Consider the following 18,486-nt stretch of genomic DNA (forward strand, 5'->3'; position numbering starts at 1 on the left):
CAAGCGGCATAAAAAACAAACAAAAACTTTTGGATTTTTAATAGTTTTAAACATTTTGCATCTTTGACAGCCTGTTTGGAAAGTGTGAAATCGAGTCAAGCAATGAGAACATCACCAGGAAAAAAAACCTTTTAAAATTGGAAGAAAAGAAATTGCTGAAAAAACATTTTCTACTTGTCCAATATTGCACCGCCACTATAAGAAACGATCCCTTTTATTTATTACTGCTACTAAATGTAACAAACTTTTACCTAAACTCTTGTTTAAACTCACAGCACTGAAAGCCTGACATACAGGATGAGAACTACCTCTAAAGTACCATCGTCAATTAAGTCTTGAATCCCACCTTGTATAACATTTTCTGAGTGAAAGGAAAAATTAAACGAGGCAGGTGAATCCTTTGAGAATATCCGCCTGTATGTACGCCCCTCTGAATGCATAAGGAATATAAACGCTGTGTTACAGCCTAAAAATGTGCCGACACGTCCACAGGGAGACGAGTTTGATAGTTCTTAAGCTGTTGAGAGTCGAGTGCACGATGGTTGCAGAAGAAAAGTCTGATGCCGAGCCATCTGTGATAAAGATAAAGTAATGGAAAAGCCATCAGATTTGAGTCTCATGGGGATAAAAAGGAGACTTTCTGTTCCTCTGCAAATCCTGCAATTGTACTGTTGGCACACCGCGGTGCTGTTTAAACACAACCAGAGACGTGTACGTGTTTCTTCTGCTCCTTTCTGTCTGTCTCTACTCCCACTCGTTCTCCCCCTTTTTTCAGTTTTTTTTTTTTTGGTCTCACTTCAATCATCTAATAAACTATTTTCATTATTTTCTTTCTCAGCCTCCATCTGTCTGCAGCGTGAGGTAAGGGGCGTCCTGCTGTTACCTGAACCCCAAATCTGAGATCCACCTTTTTGTTTCTGTCCCAGTAGAGATCAAATCATTAACAGTATCATTTGTGTACAGTGTGCACAGCTTTATATATACACATGAGTATAAAATTTGGATGAGGAGAGACGGCGGTGACGGCAAAGAATGAGTCAGACTCCAAAGTCAAACAGACGTGACGTGGCCGTTACCGGAGCAGAGAGGATAAAAGGGTGCATTTCCTTGCTGGACCATTTTATCATGCTTCTTCTTTTTTTTTTTTGAAGAGTGGCTTTTAGTGGAAATGTGGAAGCAAACAACAGTTTGGCTCGCTGTCCATTTTTCACCCACAGCTGGGGAGTATCTGGTGCCCACATTAACAAACTACATCATGAGGCGGGCCGCCTGTCGGGACAACTCGGTGCACTTGTGCCCAATTATCCCTCTCAGTATCTGCTTTTGCTACGGTAGCTGCCGGCGTATGAACCTCCGGACTGAATCATTGAGTCGCACATCTGGGGATAGAGATAGTGAGGATGCTACCTGTGAGTCAGATGCAAATAGACAAATCACATCTTTACTATTTTGGTGCATGTGCGTCCAAACAGTGCTGCATTTTCACTGGCGCTCCGCAGGGATGCAGGCTCCAAATAATGAAATGAGAGACAGGATTCGTTGTGCGTATTAGATTACAGGATGGATGTACCGTCTATAAGAGAAGACTACCAGTCACATTCAACAGACAGGTATTTATATAGACATGGCTCTAAGCAGAACAGCAGCTACGTTCTTATGAGGTAAGTATTTCTTTTAGTCATTTTCATGTTTTAAAACCGTGACCAGGTATGATTATCTTTTTTATTAGCTGAAAAAGTGTGTAAGAGTGTGCAGAGAAGGGCATTTTGGGCGATTTGGCGCCCCCTACAGTTTCTGAGTGCAACACCACTGTTGTAAATACAAATTCAAAATAAAAATAATAATAATAATAATCTCGTCTATTATTAAAACTCTCGCAGCTAAATAACTGCTAAAGATCAGAAGGCTTCTTTTTATAGTTGATGCAATTTTTGAAATGCTTTTTCTCTAATATAGAGAAAGTTTGAACAACTTTACTGTTGTTTGTCGCTTTGTAAGGCAGAATATAGATTGTGGACTTCACCATCTGACTTTTAATCTGTGAGGTTGCATCTCAAATCGCAGCTCTTCTTCTGTGAGTTGAGACGTGCAACCGTGATGAGCTGCTGTCCTATTAAGTAAGAGTGATTTCTCTGACTTAAAAAGGAAAAAAAAAATGCCTGAGGGAAGCATTCAGGAAACAAAAGGATTTTTTTTAAAAACGTGCACGTGCATCACCTGTCAAGGTTGAGTTTGTGGGCCAGCATCCTCCAGTCGTTGCCTCTGGTCTGTGGTGCATCTAGGCTGCCACACAGCTTCTGTCTGATGGATAGAGGAATGCGGAAGGCGTTGGGCCCCACTAAGGTTGTGATGTTACTGGCAGGATCCATCAGAGACGTGTCTATGCACTGGACCTCCTGAGACACAAAGAAATTGGTCACTTTTTATTCTAGAGAAACATGCAGCGGAAACAGATGAACTGGGTTAGCCGTGTGCAGCCATATGGCAGCGCTGGCTAAGTGAAAGCCATCATTATTTTTATCTTAAATGCGTCACTATCTGGATCCTGCGGAAGAGTATTATAGCCATGGGTAAGAAAAAAAAATTCAGGAGGAAGTTTTTTAAATTTTTATCATGCACCTCGAAAAAAATAAAGGCGATGTCGAGAATGAAGATGACATACAATTTTGTAAAAAAGTGGAAATGTCAACAATAAAGTCAAAATATAATTTTGTGAAAAAGTCAAAATATCATGAAAAAAGTGGAAATGTCAAAAATAAAGTCGAAATGTTGAGAATCAAATCGAAATACAATGATGTTAAAAAGTCGGAATGTCGACAATATAGTCAAAATGTCAAGAATAAAGTCGAAATGTTGACATATAGTCGAAATACAATTATGTGAAAAAAGTCGAAATGTCGAGAATTAAATCAAGATACAGTTTCGTCTTAATGTCTTTGTCTGATTCTGAAGTAAGGTATAAGTGCATAATGAAAAAATAACTTGTGATTTTGTTCCCTCGTCCCTGGCACTAATACTCTTCTGTAGGATCCTCCTGCTTAACACTCGTCTCTCTTGCTTGCCTTCAGTGTAACCGATTACAGATACGTGTCCTAATTAATACTAGATTGAAACAAACACAAAGATCTGCTTCCAACCGCTCACTCTCGCTCCTCTCGCTGTAGATCTCTGTCTGTTTCTGAACCTTCATCCCATTAATCTGCCACTCCTGGGCTGAAAGGAGGCAGCGGCCTATAATGATTGTGGCACAGCAGAAGGAAACAACAACTGCCACTGTTGATGTGAATGATCACTATTTACTGCGTCTACTTAGCCCCAATTTACAGCAGAGAGCTGTGAGCTGCTGGAGACTGAATGATTGATGCAGGGGGACATCTTTGTTTTCTCTGTTGAAATAATAAATGCTTTAAATCTGCTTTACTTTCCATTGTTCAGACGCTGCCGTCTGGTTGAAGCTCTACAGCATTTTGTTTAATGCATACACAAAGAGAATCGCTTTAGCTGTTCAGCTCTGATTACCACACTTGCCAAACATCCGATGTGATCATAGTAATTATTTTGTGCAGCTAGGTATGGCCTATTGAAAGGGATTACAACTGATCACTTAAAAGAATCCTTTAATGCCGCACTTAAACTAAAATCAAACAGAAGTGATAGTTTTTTCTGTTTGTCTTGTGTTTGTGTTGTTTTAATTTGTCTGACAGCTTCACAAAGAACAGAATCACATCAGAAAGTGCTGGAGAAACGCAGGATGTGACATTTTTTGTTATGCTTTCATTAAATGTGTGAGTTTTGAAACTCTGGACAGTTACGAGTGAGAATAAAGTTGTCTGACCCAATTAGACTTGGTAGCGAGACAGGAGAGAAATTTTACCTACTAATCACAGTTATGACTGTAGTTTAATTTAGTGCTCCCTGATTCTCGGGTTAAGGTCAAACATCTTAAAATTTAATTGATAACACTTAAAAATAATTACTTTACTGCTTCATCATAATTTTTTAAATCATTAAAGAGGTCATATTCTGCTTTTTTTTCTTTCCTTGTGTTATGTAACATTTGTGCATGTAAATATACTGCAAAGTGATAAAGCGTTATTTTGGATCACACTACCTTGTGTGACATGACCCGCCCAACTCTGCCTCTGATTGGCTACATCCTGCCCGTTAAGTAATGCGAATGTTTAAATCTCACTAAAGATTCAACAGAGTTGAGATGTCTCACTCAAAAATAGTGTTTTAAAAAAACAAAAAAAAAACAAATAAGCATCATATGACCTCTTTAAACATTTCTGCAATTAAAAAACAATTAAATGTTTTACAAACCATTTATCAAAATGTAGAAATGAACTATATAACTATAAAATAACTATCCTTTAATTACTTTAGTGTTAACATTTTCTGTGCATTACGATCAGGATGTATTGGTGCCACTGTCTGTTAACAACTTGAACTTTACAACACTTATGGCAGGAACTCAAACTCCACTCGACAGAATTGTTCTAGGCTACAGACCTTGGCTGTTACTCTCATTTTGCTCATCGACCAGTGCTGGAGGAGTGAAAAACATACAGTATGTGTGACCCTCCCTGTTGCTTCAACTGTTCCTCTACATGCAGTAGAGAAAACTGTGTCCCTCTTTGTCAACTTGTCAACTTATCTGGTGAAACAGGGGTTAAAAAATTCGAAAGTGCAATGCTATCACCCATGAACCACGGGAGAATTCAAAGCAGTGACATTCCCGGAGAAGTGTCTGACCTTCGACCAAAACCGTCCGCACACCCTCGCACACATTCGGTGACTTTGTGGTTACATTTCTAGAAAAAAATCAAAGACGAGTTATTCCTCCCGTGTTATGTGACCTCTAGCCTCAGTATGAATGATTGAACAGAGTCGCAGAACCATAGCAGGAACCCTCACTGTCTGACAGAGAGAGGGAAAAAAAACTTGGTGACTTTAGGACCTTTAGTCTGGGGGATGTAGAAGTTGGTAGAAGGATCCCCTCCCTCTCTCTGTGACTGTGTTCGTCTTTGCAATTGTTTTATCCCTTCCCTGGCTCAGCACGACTTCAACTCGTCTGTCGCAGTTTTATCAACTTGTAACAAATAAACAGCGTGTCAGTTTTGCTGCGGGCGTGTGGAGTTCTGCAGACTCGCCTCCTCCAGTGTGTTGCTGAGCTGAAAGATCTGTCCTTCTCCTTCCACCTGCCGCACACACAGCTTGCAGCTGATCTCTGTGGTGGCCGGGCTCAGTCTCTCCAGGGTGAAGGTGCAGTGAAGAGTTCTCTGACTGCCACTCCACACCTGGTAGAATGGGATCTCCTAGAGGAAGCGAGAATAATAATCATGTTATCCGGCGAGGAAAGCTGAAAGGGTCAAAGAATCTGCCAACTGTGGCTGTGATTGTGATAAAATATGAATGGCTGCACCCTTTTCGGACACTGTGAATGGTTTGCTAATCTCGCGCTAAACGTTTGTGTGCTGTGTGCGAACAAAAACTGAGCTAAGCCCCTCCCCTAGAACAGCCAGTGTCCAATCAGGGAGGCCTGTCAAGCTTTAAGAACAAGTGGAAATGTCGAAAGGCTGCAAGTTTAGAGGGCGTGCTGTTTTTGGATAGAACTGTGTGAAAGACCTCACTCACTGCTAAATCCATCCGAGATCAACAACAGGAGACGCTGACTAACGCTTAACGAGCTTGTCACGCAGTATTTAGCAAACAAAGACGGCTGAAAATGCATCATGAGTGACTCATGTTTTAACTTTTAAAGTGTTAATATGTGAGAACCGGACACTACTGTATTATGTTTATATATTGATAATTGTGTCCTTCTCTTAGCTTGTTTGCTCAGTTAGCAGTGCAGCTAGACAGCGAACCAGAGGAGTCTTGCTGTTTAGACCACCACCACAGGAACACCAGCGAAAGGTTTTCAGACCCGTTGCTAGCTGGTAAAGACTTATTTAACATTCTGTTGATAATTTAACTTAGTTTAGATTTACACAACAATTCTTACATAGAAACAAATCTTACATATTGCATCTTTAACGCAACAAGATGCAAGTTCCTGAAGATAGTTGACTGTTGAGTCTTATCCCCGGGTCGTAAAGGGATGGGTTTGTGTTCATGGCACATTTAAAAATATGGGAAAGCGAGATAATATAGTAAATTACAAAAGCTACGGGGAGTCTAACTAAACATTAGCATAATAAAGTCATATACTGACACACCCTGCTGTGCATTAACATGCTGTTCCTGTATGTGTTTGTCTCTTAGAGCGTGTGTCCTCTTCATTCACATTAATCAACCAAAAACTTAGATTGTGTATGCAGCTCTTAAATGCATATCACAGTCCTTTCTCTGCTTCTCTCTGATGTTTCTGAACTATTTTTCCCAGACACGTCTTTCTGCAGAATGTCTTGTTGAAAATGGCATCATGTCATGTCATGTCATGTGTGAAAGCTTGAGGAGGTGCAGCAAAAGTAACCGTTGAGAGGCTGCGAGACTCTAAGCCGTGCTGTTAGTGTTGCGAAAGAAACAGTAAATTCACACAAAGCCTCGCCATGTTTCATCTCCATCTTGGTTAAATACAAGTCTTGTATCATAATGCATCATTTATATATGCATATGCTCTGTGTGTGTGTGTATCCCTCTCACCTGATACTTTGCGATGAGCTTGCTCTTCCAGAGTGTGTGTGGCACGTCGTGGATTGACAGTCTCAGATTGTGTGTGCTGTCTTTAAAGTTCAGAGTCTTTGGTTCATCCAGGAGCTTCCCTCCCATCTGGGTCTCCATCTGAAGAACCTCCTGCACAGAACCCCACGAAAAGAAACAAAACAATAACTACTTCAAACTTCATCACTGAGTTTTCTTATTACTTCATCTCGCTCACTGAACCATTTACTTTTCACACAGCATCAGGGATCGTAGAAAGCCTTTAATGTATCTTGCATTATTAGTGCAGAGAATGCCGCCTTGATGTACACAGCACAATGAAAAAAGGCTTGAAACACATGAAAGTTTTCATTAAGATGCGTATCATCAGGAAATCTCAGCGGCTGTGTTCCGTGGATTTGAGCAAAGCTGGGTTCTGCTAACTGCGCTGAACCGAAGAGAGACATTAAGATGCCCAATAAAAACCTCGATTAATAATGCAGCAGCAGTCAAAGCACTGCTGTTGTGAGATGTGGGAAATGAAGCGTATCTTTAATGTTGGACAGTAAAACTAAATTACTTCTATTGACTTTAGAGGATGACCTCAATGCATCATATTACTTAGGAAAATAATACACAGAGAAGTAAAGCGAGCTCTGACAATTTCAGATTGTGAAGCCCATTTTGGTCTCTTTCATCAGCCCTTCTGTCTTTGCGAGCGTGCCGGTACTGCTTCTCCTTGTAGCGCCAACTCACCCAAACTGGATTTAAAAGCTAATGTGAGCTTTTGTTTTGATTTAGGATCTTAGCTTGCACAAAGTTCGGCCGGGTCCCTGTTATCCGATAATTAATGTTTGTTTTAAACCTAGTTAATCTGTTAGAGTCCCATACATTTAAATCTCTCCGGTCATAATGTTTGGTGAGTAGTTTTGTTGTCATGGCATGTGGATAATGATGAAAACTTTGATATTTTAAAATAAAATACAGTGATTATAGGTATCCATATAGTAATAAACCTTAATCTTGGTCGCCACCCGCCATAAAACAGAAAACAGAAGAAGAAGACGACACAGTACCTAGCTACAGTAGCTAGCTTCTACCTCATTGTGTGGCGAGAGCAAGCGGACGAGAGCGAGACACTCTACATACAGTGTGGGGAAATATCACGATGATGTTGTTATCCTGTTGTGAAAATCTGATATTGTGGCAGCACTAATTCACAGGTTGTCAAAAAAATCAATGCTTTAGGTTGGTGATGAGCTGCATCAGCGGTCCCCATGAATTGTTTATAAGCTCAATAAACACAGATAATATTTCACTGTCATCTTTTTCCACTTGAGCGGTACGCCGACACCTTCCAGGACACGTGGACCAGCAGCAGATTTTTTGAGAAGTATCAACGATTCTATCATCTCGACGCGTTTCTCCATTTTGTGAACCAAAGACAGGAGCATATTCTACCTTCCTGTGCTGCAGTTAATAATAATACAGTGCACACACAGTCCAGTGGGGATTTTTTTGCTCATCCCTTTCGAATTGACTTCTGTATGCCAACGAAGCCCACACCAGGAGAGAGAGCTCGGAAAGTATCTGTGCCCTGCAGGCAGGCACTGGCATGCATAACGGTAAACATACATATTGATAACAGCAACGTATTTACGGGCTCTTGATCTGATTACATACAAAATGAGGAAATTAACGCAGGCTCTCTCACACACACACACACACACTCGCGCTCGGTTATTTTTCTGAAGGAAGAATAAGTTATCAGTATGACTTCTGATTCCTCCTACAGGCTTTTCAAAATAATCAATTCCTCCTTCCCATCATCTTCCTACGCGGCAGCTCTACTGTAGATACACAGCAGAGACTTCCCCTTTGAAACGCCAACCGATCAATTATACTCCACAAAGTCTCCATCATTAAAAAGTCCACCTCTGAACTTTGTTTTCAAGCCACAATTGCCTGTTTGAAATGGTAAAAGCTGAGCGGCGCGTCGATGCTGTGCTGTGTGAGCGTGTGCATGGCTGTGTGCCACGCTGACACTTGACTTATCATTGCATGCATAAATTACCAATGTTAATCTCCCGTATCAGATGGTCCCTCCTGTGCTTTGAATTTGTTTAAATTCCAAAGCATCGCTGTTTTGACATTGCTTTTGACCCTGTGCTGTTTACTGCTTCTCAGCTCGTTTCCAAAAGATCAGAGGTGGGAAAAAAAAAACGTATTTTTATGACTTGAGACAATCACTTCTGTTTAAGCTGTGATATGTTTTACTTCAAATGCAAATTACTCGTGAAGAGTTTAAGGATGGGTGGTTCAGGAGAGGGAAAAAAAAAAAAAAAACCCACACAGAACTGAAGAGCACAACAAAGAACTCAGCCTGGAGTATCATCAACCTCTTCTGTACTTTCACTGTTGTTGAAGCTTTGGAGAAACTTGCTGCACCCTTCAATGTACCTCTTTAAAAGCGAAGAAACAAAAGGAATCATTTGCTTTGACGTCCTTATTAGTTTCAGTGTTTTACCTTGAGTGCATCCTGTGTGTCGTCCAGACAGTAGACCCTGATGTGATAGTCCAAAGTTGTGCAGGAGACGGGTCCAAACACAGCCAGTTTGAGCCTCTTGGCGGCTGCCTTGCAGATTGACTGGCCCACCAGGCAGTAAGTCCCCAGGGTCTCCGTTAAGATGTGACATGCCTCCGAGTCCATCTGCACATAGCAGGGGGTGGTGAAGTTTTCCTCTCCAACGACGACCACATCCTGTGGAAAGACATACGCAGACACACAAAGTCACACACAGTTTTTAAACTTTCAGAGTGTCTGTGAAATACTGTCATTGAATTTACCATATGAGCATGCACTCAAACTGAAGGGAGAGCCTAGATTTATTTGAGTCAGACTGACTTCAAAAACAGGTCCCATTCCAACTCCTGCAGCATTATAAGTATATGCTATAAACCTCTCCTGTTGGCAATGCAAACTAAAAAGTTCCCCGGTGTGTTTCACATTAAAACCTGGCTCAGGGTTTCTGGGGAATGATGCCCTTCTGTTCTTGGAAAGCTTTCACTGTGAAACACCTACTGACTTTAATGAACTCTGAAGGGGCAGTATTTTAACATTTTAGTTGAAAATGTTCCAAAACTAAAACTGTGAATATTAAGCTATATTTTTGACATCACACCGCCTGTGAAGAGAAATCTGCTGAAGTTAGCATGCTAACTGGCTAGCCCTGGCCCGTCCCGGTCCAAAGCCCCTGAGCTATCAGTGAGAACACTAACACCTGCCTGAGCTCCCGGTCTGGACTAGTTGCATGGCTAACTTAGCTAACTGGCTAACAGCGGCTACAGTTAGCAGCTTGACAAATGGTCATATCTTACATATTGCACCTTTTAGTAGATATCTAAAATGTCGATGTAAAACCTGTCTTAAAGCAACCATGTGTGTGACAACAGTATTTCTGTTTGAACAACATATTATGGTGATGTTCTCATGCAAACAGAGATTATTCTACAATTTCAATGTGAGCCACAGTCCCCCCCCCTCCATCAGCCTTTATTTGTTCGCACGGACTGCTTTTAGTACGACCTGGGCTTTATTTGATTACTGGCTTTATTTGAGAGTCCGCGGGCATTAGGCCACATTCTGCGTGTTAACAGAACCCAACCGGACCTGCGTTTGGAGCCATTTCCACAAACGCAAACAAAACCCCTGAATAAGCAGGTTGTGTTTTCGAACTGATCCATTCCTCTCTTCCTATAAATACTGATGTGTGTGGAGTTGTGCTAACTGTATAAAAAAAAATCACTGCAACAGTAGTTTAAATCATTTTGCATGGTGGGTCGTTTTAATAAGACGGTAAACAGTGTGTGACTTGTCTTTGTTAGTCTGGTAATTCATCTTAAAAACACAGCTGCTAAAGTTTTTTCTTATTTTATCTTATTCAGCTTCAGTTTGAGTTGAGATTGAAATGTAAATGCAAGTCTGGCTGCACATATGACTTCTGAAAGTAAATCAAGGTGTCCATTAGGAGACTGATAACACTTGTTCAGAGCTGTCGTCTGTGAAGTGTGTCCAATCCCGCTGTGATTATCTGCTGGCTGCTGTTGCTCACATCATCTCTACAGCTCTCGCCGTCGCAGCCCGAGAGTTATGGCAAATCCATACGGCTCTCCGGGTCGAGCGAGGATGCGCAGGCTCGCTGTGTTCTTTTCTTTTTCCACGTAGAAGGGCTGCATCTTCAATTAGCCGTGCACGTGCACACCCTTGCGTGCGTGAACTGTGAGTAATTTGCGAGCACGTGGATCCGCCGCGCACACACACACGCGCGCGGACTCATGCAAATATTGAGTTTTGAATCGCAGTTCATGTGGAGCTGTGTTCCTGCAGACGAGCGAGTCAAATCAATACAAAGAGGTAGGAAAGCAATACGGTATGAATCTGTTATTACTGGTAATCACAACCGTGGCTGCTCCCCCCTGATGTGAGGGGAATTCAATTACCTTCCTCTCCCTGTTTTGGGGAAAACTTTCTGATGGGAAATGGATGTTCGACTGCAATAAGAGAAAAACAAATCGACTTCCTGATGAAATTCCACTTTTCATTTTTCTCGTCTTTACCCACTCTGCACCCAACGCCTTCTCTCTCTCTCTCTCTCTCTCTCTCTCTTCCTCAAACACACACACACACACACACACACACACACACGCACACACACGCACACGCACACACACGCACACACACGCACACACACACAGAATCGTATGCATGGCTAATTGTGCAGAGACATTGTGTTGAGCTGTGATAAGCAACAGAAGACAGCATACGGGGGCCTTGTAGACACAGTGATGCTGCAAGACAGCCTTATCACCCACACCCACACACAAGGATACACACAAGCGCGCACGCGGGCACGCACTAACACACACGCCAGCAACAGACGCAATCATGCAGACACACACACACACACAGAAGCAGATTGCTGAGGTAGAGACTTCACGCTGAGAGACATGGGAGGAGGGAGGGAGGGAGAGACAGGGAGAGAGGAAAAAAAAAAAAAGGAGGGATAGAAATATAAGAAGAGAGATGAGAGAAGAGGAGGACGGCAGGGGCATAACAAATTGCTTCTGATAGGAGTCTTCAACCCCCTGCTTGTCTGCTCGCCTGTAGGCACTTTATGTTTACCGGATTTTCTCTTTCTTTTCCTCCCTCGCTGCACGTGCGTGTGCGTGATGCAGACTGTTCCTCGGGCCGTGACGTATGTGAGCATGTATGTGTTCTGCATGAGTCATAGTGTGTCATGACTCCGGCTCTGACTGTGTGCAGGTGTGTGTGTGTGTGGCGTCTTCATGTTTGGATAATTAGGCTGCTGCATGGGTTTGTGTATCTACAGTACATACGTGTTTTTCAGTATTCAGTACACGACAGCTATACAGTCGGACTGTTGTGAGCTCACTTAAGAACAGGACACAGTGGTGTTGTAACGTATAACGATACAAATTCTGAATATTCGAAATGGTTTCAATGCTAATTTTCTACAGCCGGCGCCAGCTGTGCTTTATCAGTCTCCCCTCTCTCAGACAGCGAGCTAACACACATACACACTATTTCTAAAGGCCCCCCGACACAAGGGGCTGATGATCGGCTGTCTGGCAATCTGGACAATCCACCGTTGGAGGGTTTTTGGCTGATTCGGCATGAAGAATTGGCAACAGCTCATCAGTAAGAGAAATCACTGTGACCGGCTGGTCAAGTAGCATTTAACAGGAACGGACGAAGACGGGGAAAGCTTCTTTAGCCTACCAGTGACTTCTTACCAGACACATTCTCGATTAAAAGCAGCTATATAAGTGAGAGCGGTCTCCAATAGAAGCTGCTGAACAGTTTGTCCGTCAGCAGAGAGAAGGTGCAGAACGTACGAGCTCGCTGGCAGTCGGCTGTAGTCTTTGCGGTGCGTTCAAGTGCAGCTTTTTGGCCAAGACACACAAGATGTGAGGCGGCGCAACAGTCAGCCTTCGGGGCAGCTACTTCTCTGATGACAGTTTGGTGTCTTCAACTTAAAGGTCTATTCTAAACCAAACACATGTTTGTTTTTGTGTGACATCTAATGATAACTAAAGTCCTTCTAAAGATATCTGCCACGAGTCAAGAAAACAAAAGTCTTACTTTCAGTCCTTCTTCCATCAGCGATGAATGTGTGCGTGAAAAGCTAAATGCTGACCATTGTATTAAAGAGCTCTGAGTGGTCGCTAAGACTAGAAAACCATTTCCTAGCACACAGTGCGAGCACTCACCTCCCACTCCCCCATGGCCAGTTGGTTCTTCAGCTGTATGAGCCAGTCTTCGTGGACGTTGTCAGCACAGTGGTGGATGGTGAGGATCACCGGTCTGGTCAGCAGGGCTCCTGGAGGTCCACAGCTCACCACTGGGCTCAGCACCGTCTGGATGTCCTCTACCGGGGGTCTGGAAAAGACAGATAACCATGAAGAGCAACAGGAGGGCTGCCTCGTTGGCTACCAGCCCGTGCGCAGCTGCAGGAAGCAGTATTGATTTCACCACTCGGCTGTGTTCTTTGTTTTTTTTATGTTTTTTTTTCCTCTCTCATAATGTTCACATATGGAAAAACTCAGCTGGCGTGATAGAAGCGGCAGGTGTACAGTTAGAGCAGCTTAGCGGAGATGAAAAAATCAGGAGAACAAAACAGAGCAGAGCAGCAGAAATTCAATCGGAGGATGATTAGTGGAGTCAGGAGGGCTTCAGCTCCAGTCAGCGGCTCACAGCTCATGGGCAGGAAATAAATGACTGCTGTTCACAGGCTCTGCTGCCTTTTGCTGTATATTCGAGTATTGGAACCAGGAGCGCTCGCTGACTAATGTATGTTACGGTACAAACCCACAGACTACCACGGGCTCATCTGCTGCGAGTAAATGTGAGATTACACATATCGGAATTTATAGTTTATCAGCCTTCCTTCATTATTATATTAAAAAGGTAATTTGTAAATTAAATATGAAAACACATATGGAAATGACCGTGTTTTCTCTGTGTAATCCGTCATCCAGTCGTTTTCCTCGCCCGTGCAGAAGATGTTTATCGAGCCCATACTGACGGAGGAAATGGATCAAAATTTTTAAAAGCGATTTTCTTTTTCCTTTTCTTTTTTTTAAAGCCCACCTCGTGTCAGGGGGGCACTAATCCTTAGCAGTTTTATCGATTCAGCTGCTGGAGCTCATTATCGACTCATGGAGGGTTCACATGGGGAGGAGAGGCGAGCAGATAAAGACAGTATGACTCAAACTGTAACCGTTTGACTTACCTGAGGGGAGCGGGAGGTAGCCCCCTCGCAGAGTTTATGCATTTTATCGTCATGCCATGTTTCTTTCATCATACAGATTAGAGAAAATGGATGTTTCAAAATCACCCATGCGGGAAACCAGACAGCCGAGAGTCTTAACGAGCTGAACCGCAAGACTCGAGCTCACCAAGTGTTTCTGAGGAGAGTCAATGCAGCCATGTGATTTCTTTTTTTTTTTTTTTGCTCACCAGCCACAGACTGGGATGAAGACAAAAGAGAGGGCGGACTCTTAGAAGTACTGTAGCACCCTGCCGGGGGCTTAATTCTCATCGACTGCCATTGATTGGAGAGGAGCTAGAACGGATGCATGGGAGAGAACACGCTGAACCAAACTAGAACAAGTGTCCTAGAGCTCAGGCTCTTGTAGACGCTTTGAAGAGTCAGTTCAGCCACATTATTAAAGAACATGTGTCCTCACGCGCCCCTGTTGGTTTCCAGACATTAGGATACTTTTGGTTTTATGAGCCAAGAACACTTTGCGGTCACTCCCTGGCACAGTGCAGGTGAATATAATTCAGTTTGTAGTGCACAATCTGTTACATTTAAGAGAATCCCACTGACTGTGTCCTTGTTACACTGTATAATACACCAGTGCTGGATTGTAACTAAGTACATTTACAGATACGAGGTACTTGTATGCAAGTCTTTTCTTTTCATGCCACTTCCTACTTCATCTCAGAGGGAAAATGTACTTTTAACTTCATTCACATTATCTGACAGCTCGGTGACTGTTGTAGTGACAATGTTTGCACACAAAACATGAAGAGTTTATAAGATGTTTTAATAAGAATTTAAGAACAGCTGAAAGCAATAAGTGGATTCATCACCTGACAGATGATTAATGGGCCACTGTTTTGATAATAGTTTCCAGCAGTTATGATGGAATTTCTCGCTGTTGTCAGAGATTTTACAAAACAATCAATCAATCCATTTAGAAAAAAAACAATCAGAATTAATTTGTGGTTAGAATAATCATTAGTTGCATTCTGTTTCAAAATAGCTCAATTAGATCAATCTTAACAGACACTAACTGAATAATAGTAACATCCTGTGTTTACATCGATCCATACATCCTCAGAAGAGTGCATACCTCTGCCAACAGTCCCCTCTAATTCAATCAAGCTCGATCGAATATCAGATAAGACATCTGGATTTATTTTTTTTTTTGTGTGTCTGCATAAAATTACACCCAGGTTACATCAAGATCCACAAAGCCTTCCCTGAGAACTATATGAACATGTTGAAGAGCGTGCTGTCTCGCCATGTTAAAGAAAGTGACAGGAAAAGTTGAACATCAAAAGTTACTGGGTCGAGATCCATCCTCCGCCCAAGTTTGTGTTGTTAGAACTTTGACTTCAGTAAAGGACGTGAGCACCTGATCCAACTGTTTTAATTGGACCTGATTTCTTCCAAAGAGATCGCCGCTAAGAAAACACTCGATCGCATGTTCCAAAATTAATTCTGAAAGCTAAACCACTGATTATTAAAAAACTGCTGTACAACTCCACTGACTGATGGATAAAGCATCAGTACGACACCGTCTCTGTCCAGTCATCTCTTTCTTTCTTGAGGACTGACACATGTGCATCAAGGACATTTTTTCACAAAACAGCTGGACTACAGAAATGTTCCCCCTTTTCTCTCGCGCCCGACACTCTTGGGAGTAAAGGATTAGAGTACATGTAACAGGATTACTGTAATCCTAAAAATAACCACTAATCTGTTAGTTGCTGTGGAAACGGCGATCTGTTTGCATATGCTGTCAAAAAGCTTGGTGTTTGTTTTTTGGATCTATGACACGGCACTCAGTGATAAAACGAGAAATCTGGTGGTCACACATCAGTTTAGAACAATGTGTGCCGGCAGTAATAGCACTATTCTAAATATGTGTACAAAAACTGATTACGCATGTCAATTATGTGGATTACTGTACAGATTATAATGTTAAGTAGTAATAATGAATGTGTAGCATACTTTGTTATAATCTCCTCTGTTCAGCTATCCAGGAATATTAATTCCGGCAATAATATGGAGGACTCTGTGTTATTAACTGACCTCTGTTGAATGAATCACCAGCAGAAGGTGTGCATAAACACTAAAAATAAAAAGAAATGACTCATTCCTTGCTGTGCATCCTATGTCACACTGTGAAAGCCTCCCCACGCAACCACACACACGGGTCTGAGAAGCCGCTAAAAAGAGAAAGTACGGGCAAAGAAAAACAAAGAAACGCGGAGAACGCGGAGGGAGGCGAGGAGAAAAACGGGGACAACGGGGAACAACACAGAGAGGGAGAAGAGCCACAGAGAGAAAGAAGTGAGGGGAAGAAAGAGACAAATCTTACCTCAAGCTGTCCTTCCTGTGCACCGTCACATACATCTCGTACACCCTGCCCTGAGGAACAGCGCCCGCTGGAACCAACAGGCTCACGCCTGCAGGAGGGAGGACAGGGCGAGGCAGGATGGATGGAAGCAGGAATAATGAGAATCATCATCACTGGCTTTATTAATTTCACCATGCACAACTGAATTATTCATCATTTTGATTAATTATTGAGTAATCTTTTTTTTTTTTTTTAAAGGCAACCCTTGTAAAACTTTTCTCTTAAATACATCAAGTCAATTGTGCTGCAACGTTTGCTGAAAGTTTCCCTTTTTAAAACTAGAGAGCCGGAGAACGTCCCAACAAGTCAGCGTGTGTTGACTGTTTAGCAGCACTTTATGTGGCTTACAGTGCAGGAAATGTATTTGACCGCCTTTTCACATAAATTTAATAATCATGTAATGTCTGATCATTTGCTGGTGTAATCATTATAAAAAAGGATTATTGTATCTTCACACCTTTTTTTTTTAAACATCACAAGAAAGCCTTGTGTAATTAACCCAATATGGTTGAACATATGGTGTGTTAGCATCTCTCGACAGCAATCGCACGGCCCTCTGATCTGTCTCTGTGTTCAGACTGAACATGGATAGACGGGAACATCTGACACAGCATCAGAGGAAGATCCCTGTTTACTCCTGTCAAAGCTGCAGAAAACTTTGACTACCTTGGTGTAAAGCTCGAAAACGCTTCCACATCCAGGTGTGGCTAATGTCGGGTTTAGCCCTCCGCTAACAATGTATCAGACTGAATGGCTGAAATCATTTTGCGGAGGTTGTGAGGCCAAAAAATACCCCAAAAAAACGTTTACAGTGCTTTGCTTCTTTCACACTGTGAGCTTCTGGGATAACGTCGTTTTGGACCAGTGTGCATCCCCTGATGCTGTGATCGCACGGTTTGTTTGTTATGTTAAACTGACCTCAGAGCCCGACGTTATTCCTGAGACCTTGATAAAGATGGACCACATCTGAAAAACTGGAGCCAAAACATCTTGCTCGCCCCCTGGTGGCTGGCTGCAGGACTCATATCTCAAAATGAAATACGTTTTGTTGTCTTTTTAAGTAGCTCTTATCAGATTGTTGTATGTCCAAGTGTTCATTTTCCTGATGGTTTAATCTGTTTTTCCTGTCTAAAAAGAGGCTGAAACATAGTGATCTACACGTGAGTGTGCTTATTCATGGGAAAGAACCCAAATATCGCAGCTCCAACCCGAAATTACTGTGAAGAATTACGTCACAATATCAAGATGTTTGCGCTTCAGTTTTATAAAATGGGAGGAAGTGGAGACGCATTGTCAATCTTTATATGAAATCACGGCCTGTCCCTGCACTGGCACTAATTACCAGATTGATGAAAAGCTGTAAAGCACATGTAAGAAGGTTTACCAGAGTTGGGTACGATGAGGTGTCCTCCCTGGTTGTTGAAGGAGCCGTGAGCGGTGCAGGAGGGGTCTCGTGTCCGGGCCAAGCTCTGGTTCCGGAGGTTCATAGTATCGCTGTTATCCAACAGAGACTGAGTTACCTGGGAATGAAAATGTAACAGTCGGTTATCACAAAATGAGAATAACAGGGTCACTACTGGGTATGAAGCCGTTTGGATCAACACAAACTCTATTAAATGGTAAATAAAGATGAACGAACGCCTCCCTTGGCTCTAACTGTTGCATTCAACTCATAGAAATCTCACTTTTTTTTTTAACGTTAATTCCATTGCACCTCTGTGACATGAGAGGTATTCACGACACTCGCGACAAACAATCCCGAGCGAGAAGTTATTTAGCTTGAGCCTTGAATGTACCGTAGCGCTATAATGGAGGGTTTTTACATTTGTGTGCCGAGTTCGGTTTTCCCTGTGAGAACCTTTTGTGTGCTGGACTGTTCTGCATAAAGGCAAGCTGCGCCCAACGCTCTGTGGAGGCTGAAAGACGTGAACATTTGCATGTGCAGAAAATCAATGTGGCGTGGTTTGAAGGACAAAATCCATCTGAGAGAGCGGATGTCAAGTGCTGTGCAAAATGTATTCTAATGAAACCAGAAGTTCATGGAGGTCTAGAGTATTTTTTGCAAGGCCGATCTCTGGTTAGTGTGGGTCACTGTAGCTTAGTTTG

General features: G+C 42.4%; 1 protein-coding gene across 3 annotated transcripts in view; it reads right to left on the reverse strand.

Annotated features, from left to right (window-relative positions):
• Positions 1-18,486, reverse strand: part of LOC115581182 (netrin receptor UNC5C-like) — a 382,877-nt gene that overhangs the window by 4,829 nt on the left and 359,562 nt on the right. For all 3 annotated transcript variants that reach the window (XM_030416078.1, XM_030416077.1, XM_030416079.1), the window contains 7 exons: positions 17,765-17,900; positions 16,342-16,429; positions 12,937-13,105; positions 9,173-9,406; positions 6,649-6,798; positions 5,154-5,318; positions 2,218-2,396 (listed from right to left, as the gene is read on the reverse strand). In XM_030416078.1, the coding sequence (XP_030271938.1) occupies positions 2,218-2,396; positions 5,154-5,318; positions 6,649-6,798; positions 9,173-9,406; positions 12,937-13,105; positions 16,342-16,429; positions 17,765-17,900 (1,121 nt within the window). The remainder of the gene's footprint in view (positions 1-2,217; positions 2,397-5,153; positions 5,319-6,648; positions 6,799-9,172; positions 9,407-12,936; positions 13,106-16,341; positions 16,430-17,764; positions 17,901-18,486) is intronic.

Source organism: Sparus aurata, chromosome 5 (assembly GCF_900880675.1).
Source record: "Sparus aurata chromosome 5, fSpaAur1.1, whole genome shotgun sequence".
Lineage (NCBI taxonomy): Eukaryota > Metazoa > Chordata > Actinopteri > Spariformes > Sparidae > Sparus > Sparus aurata.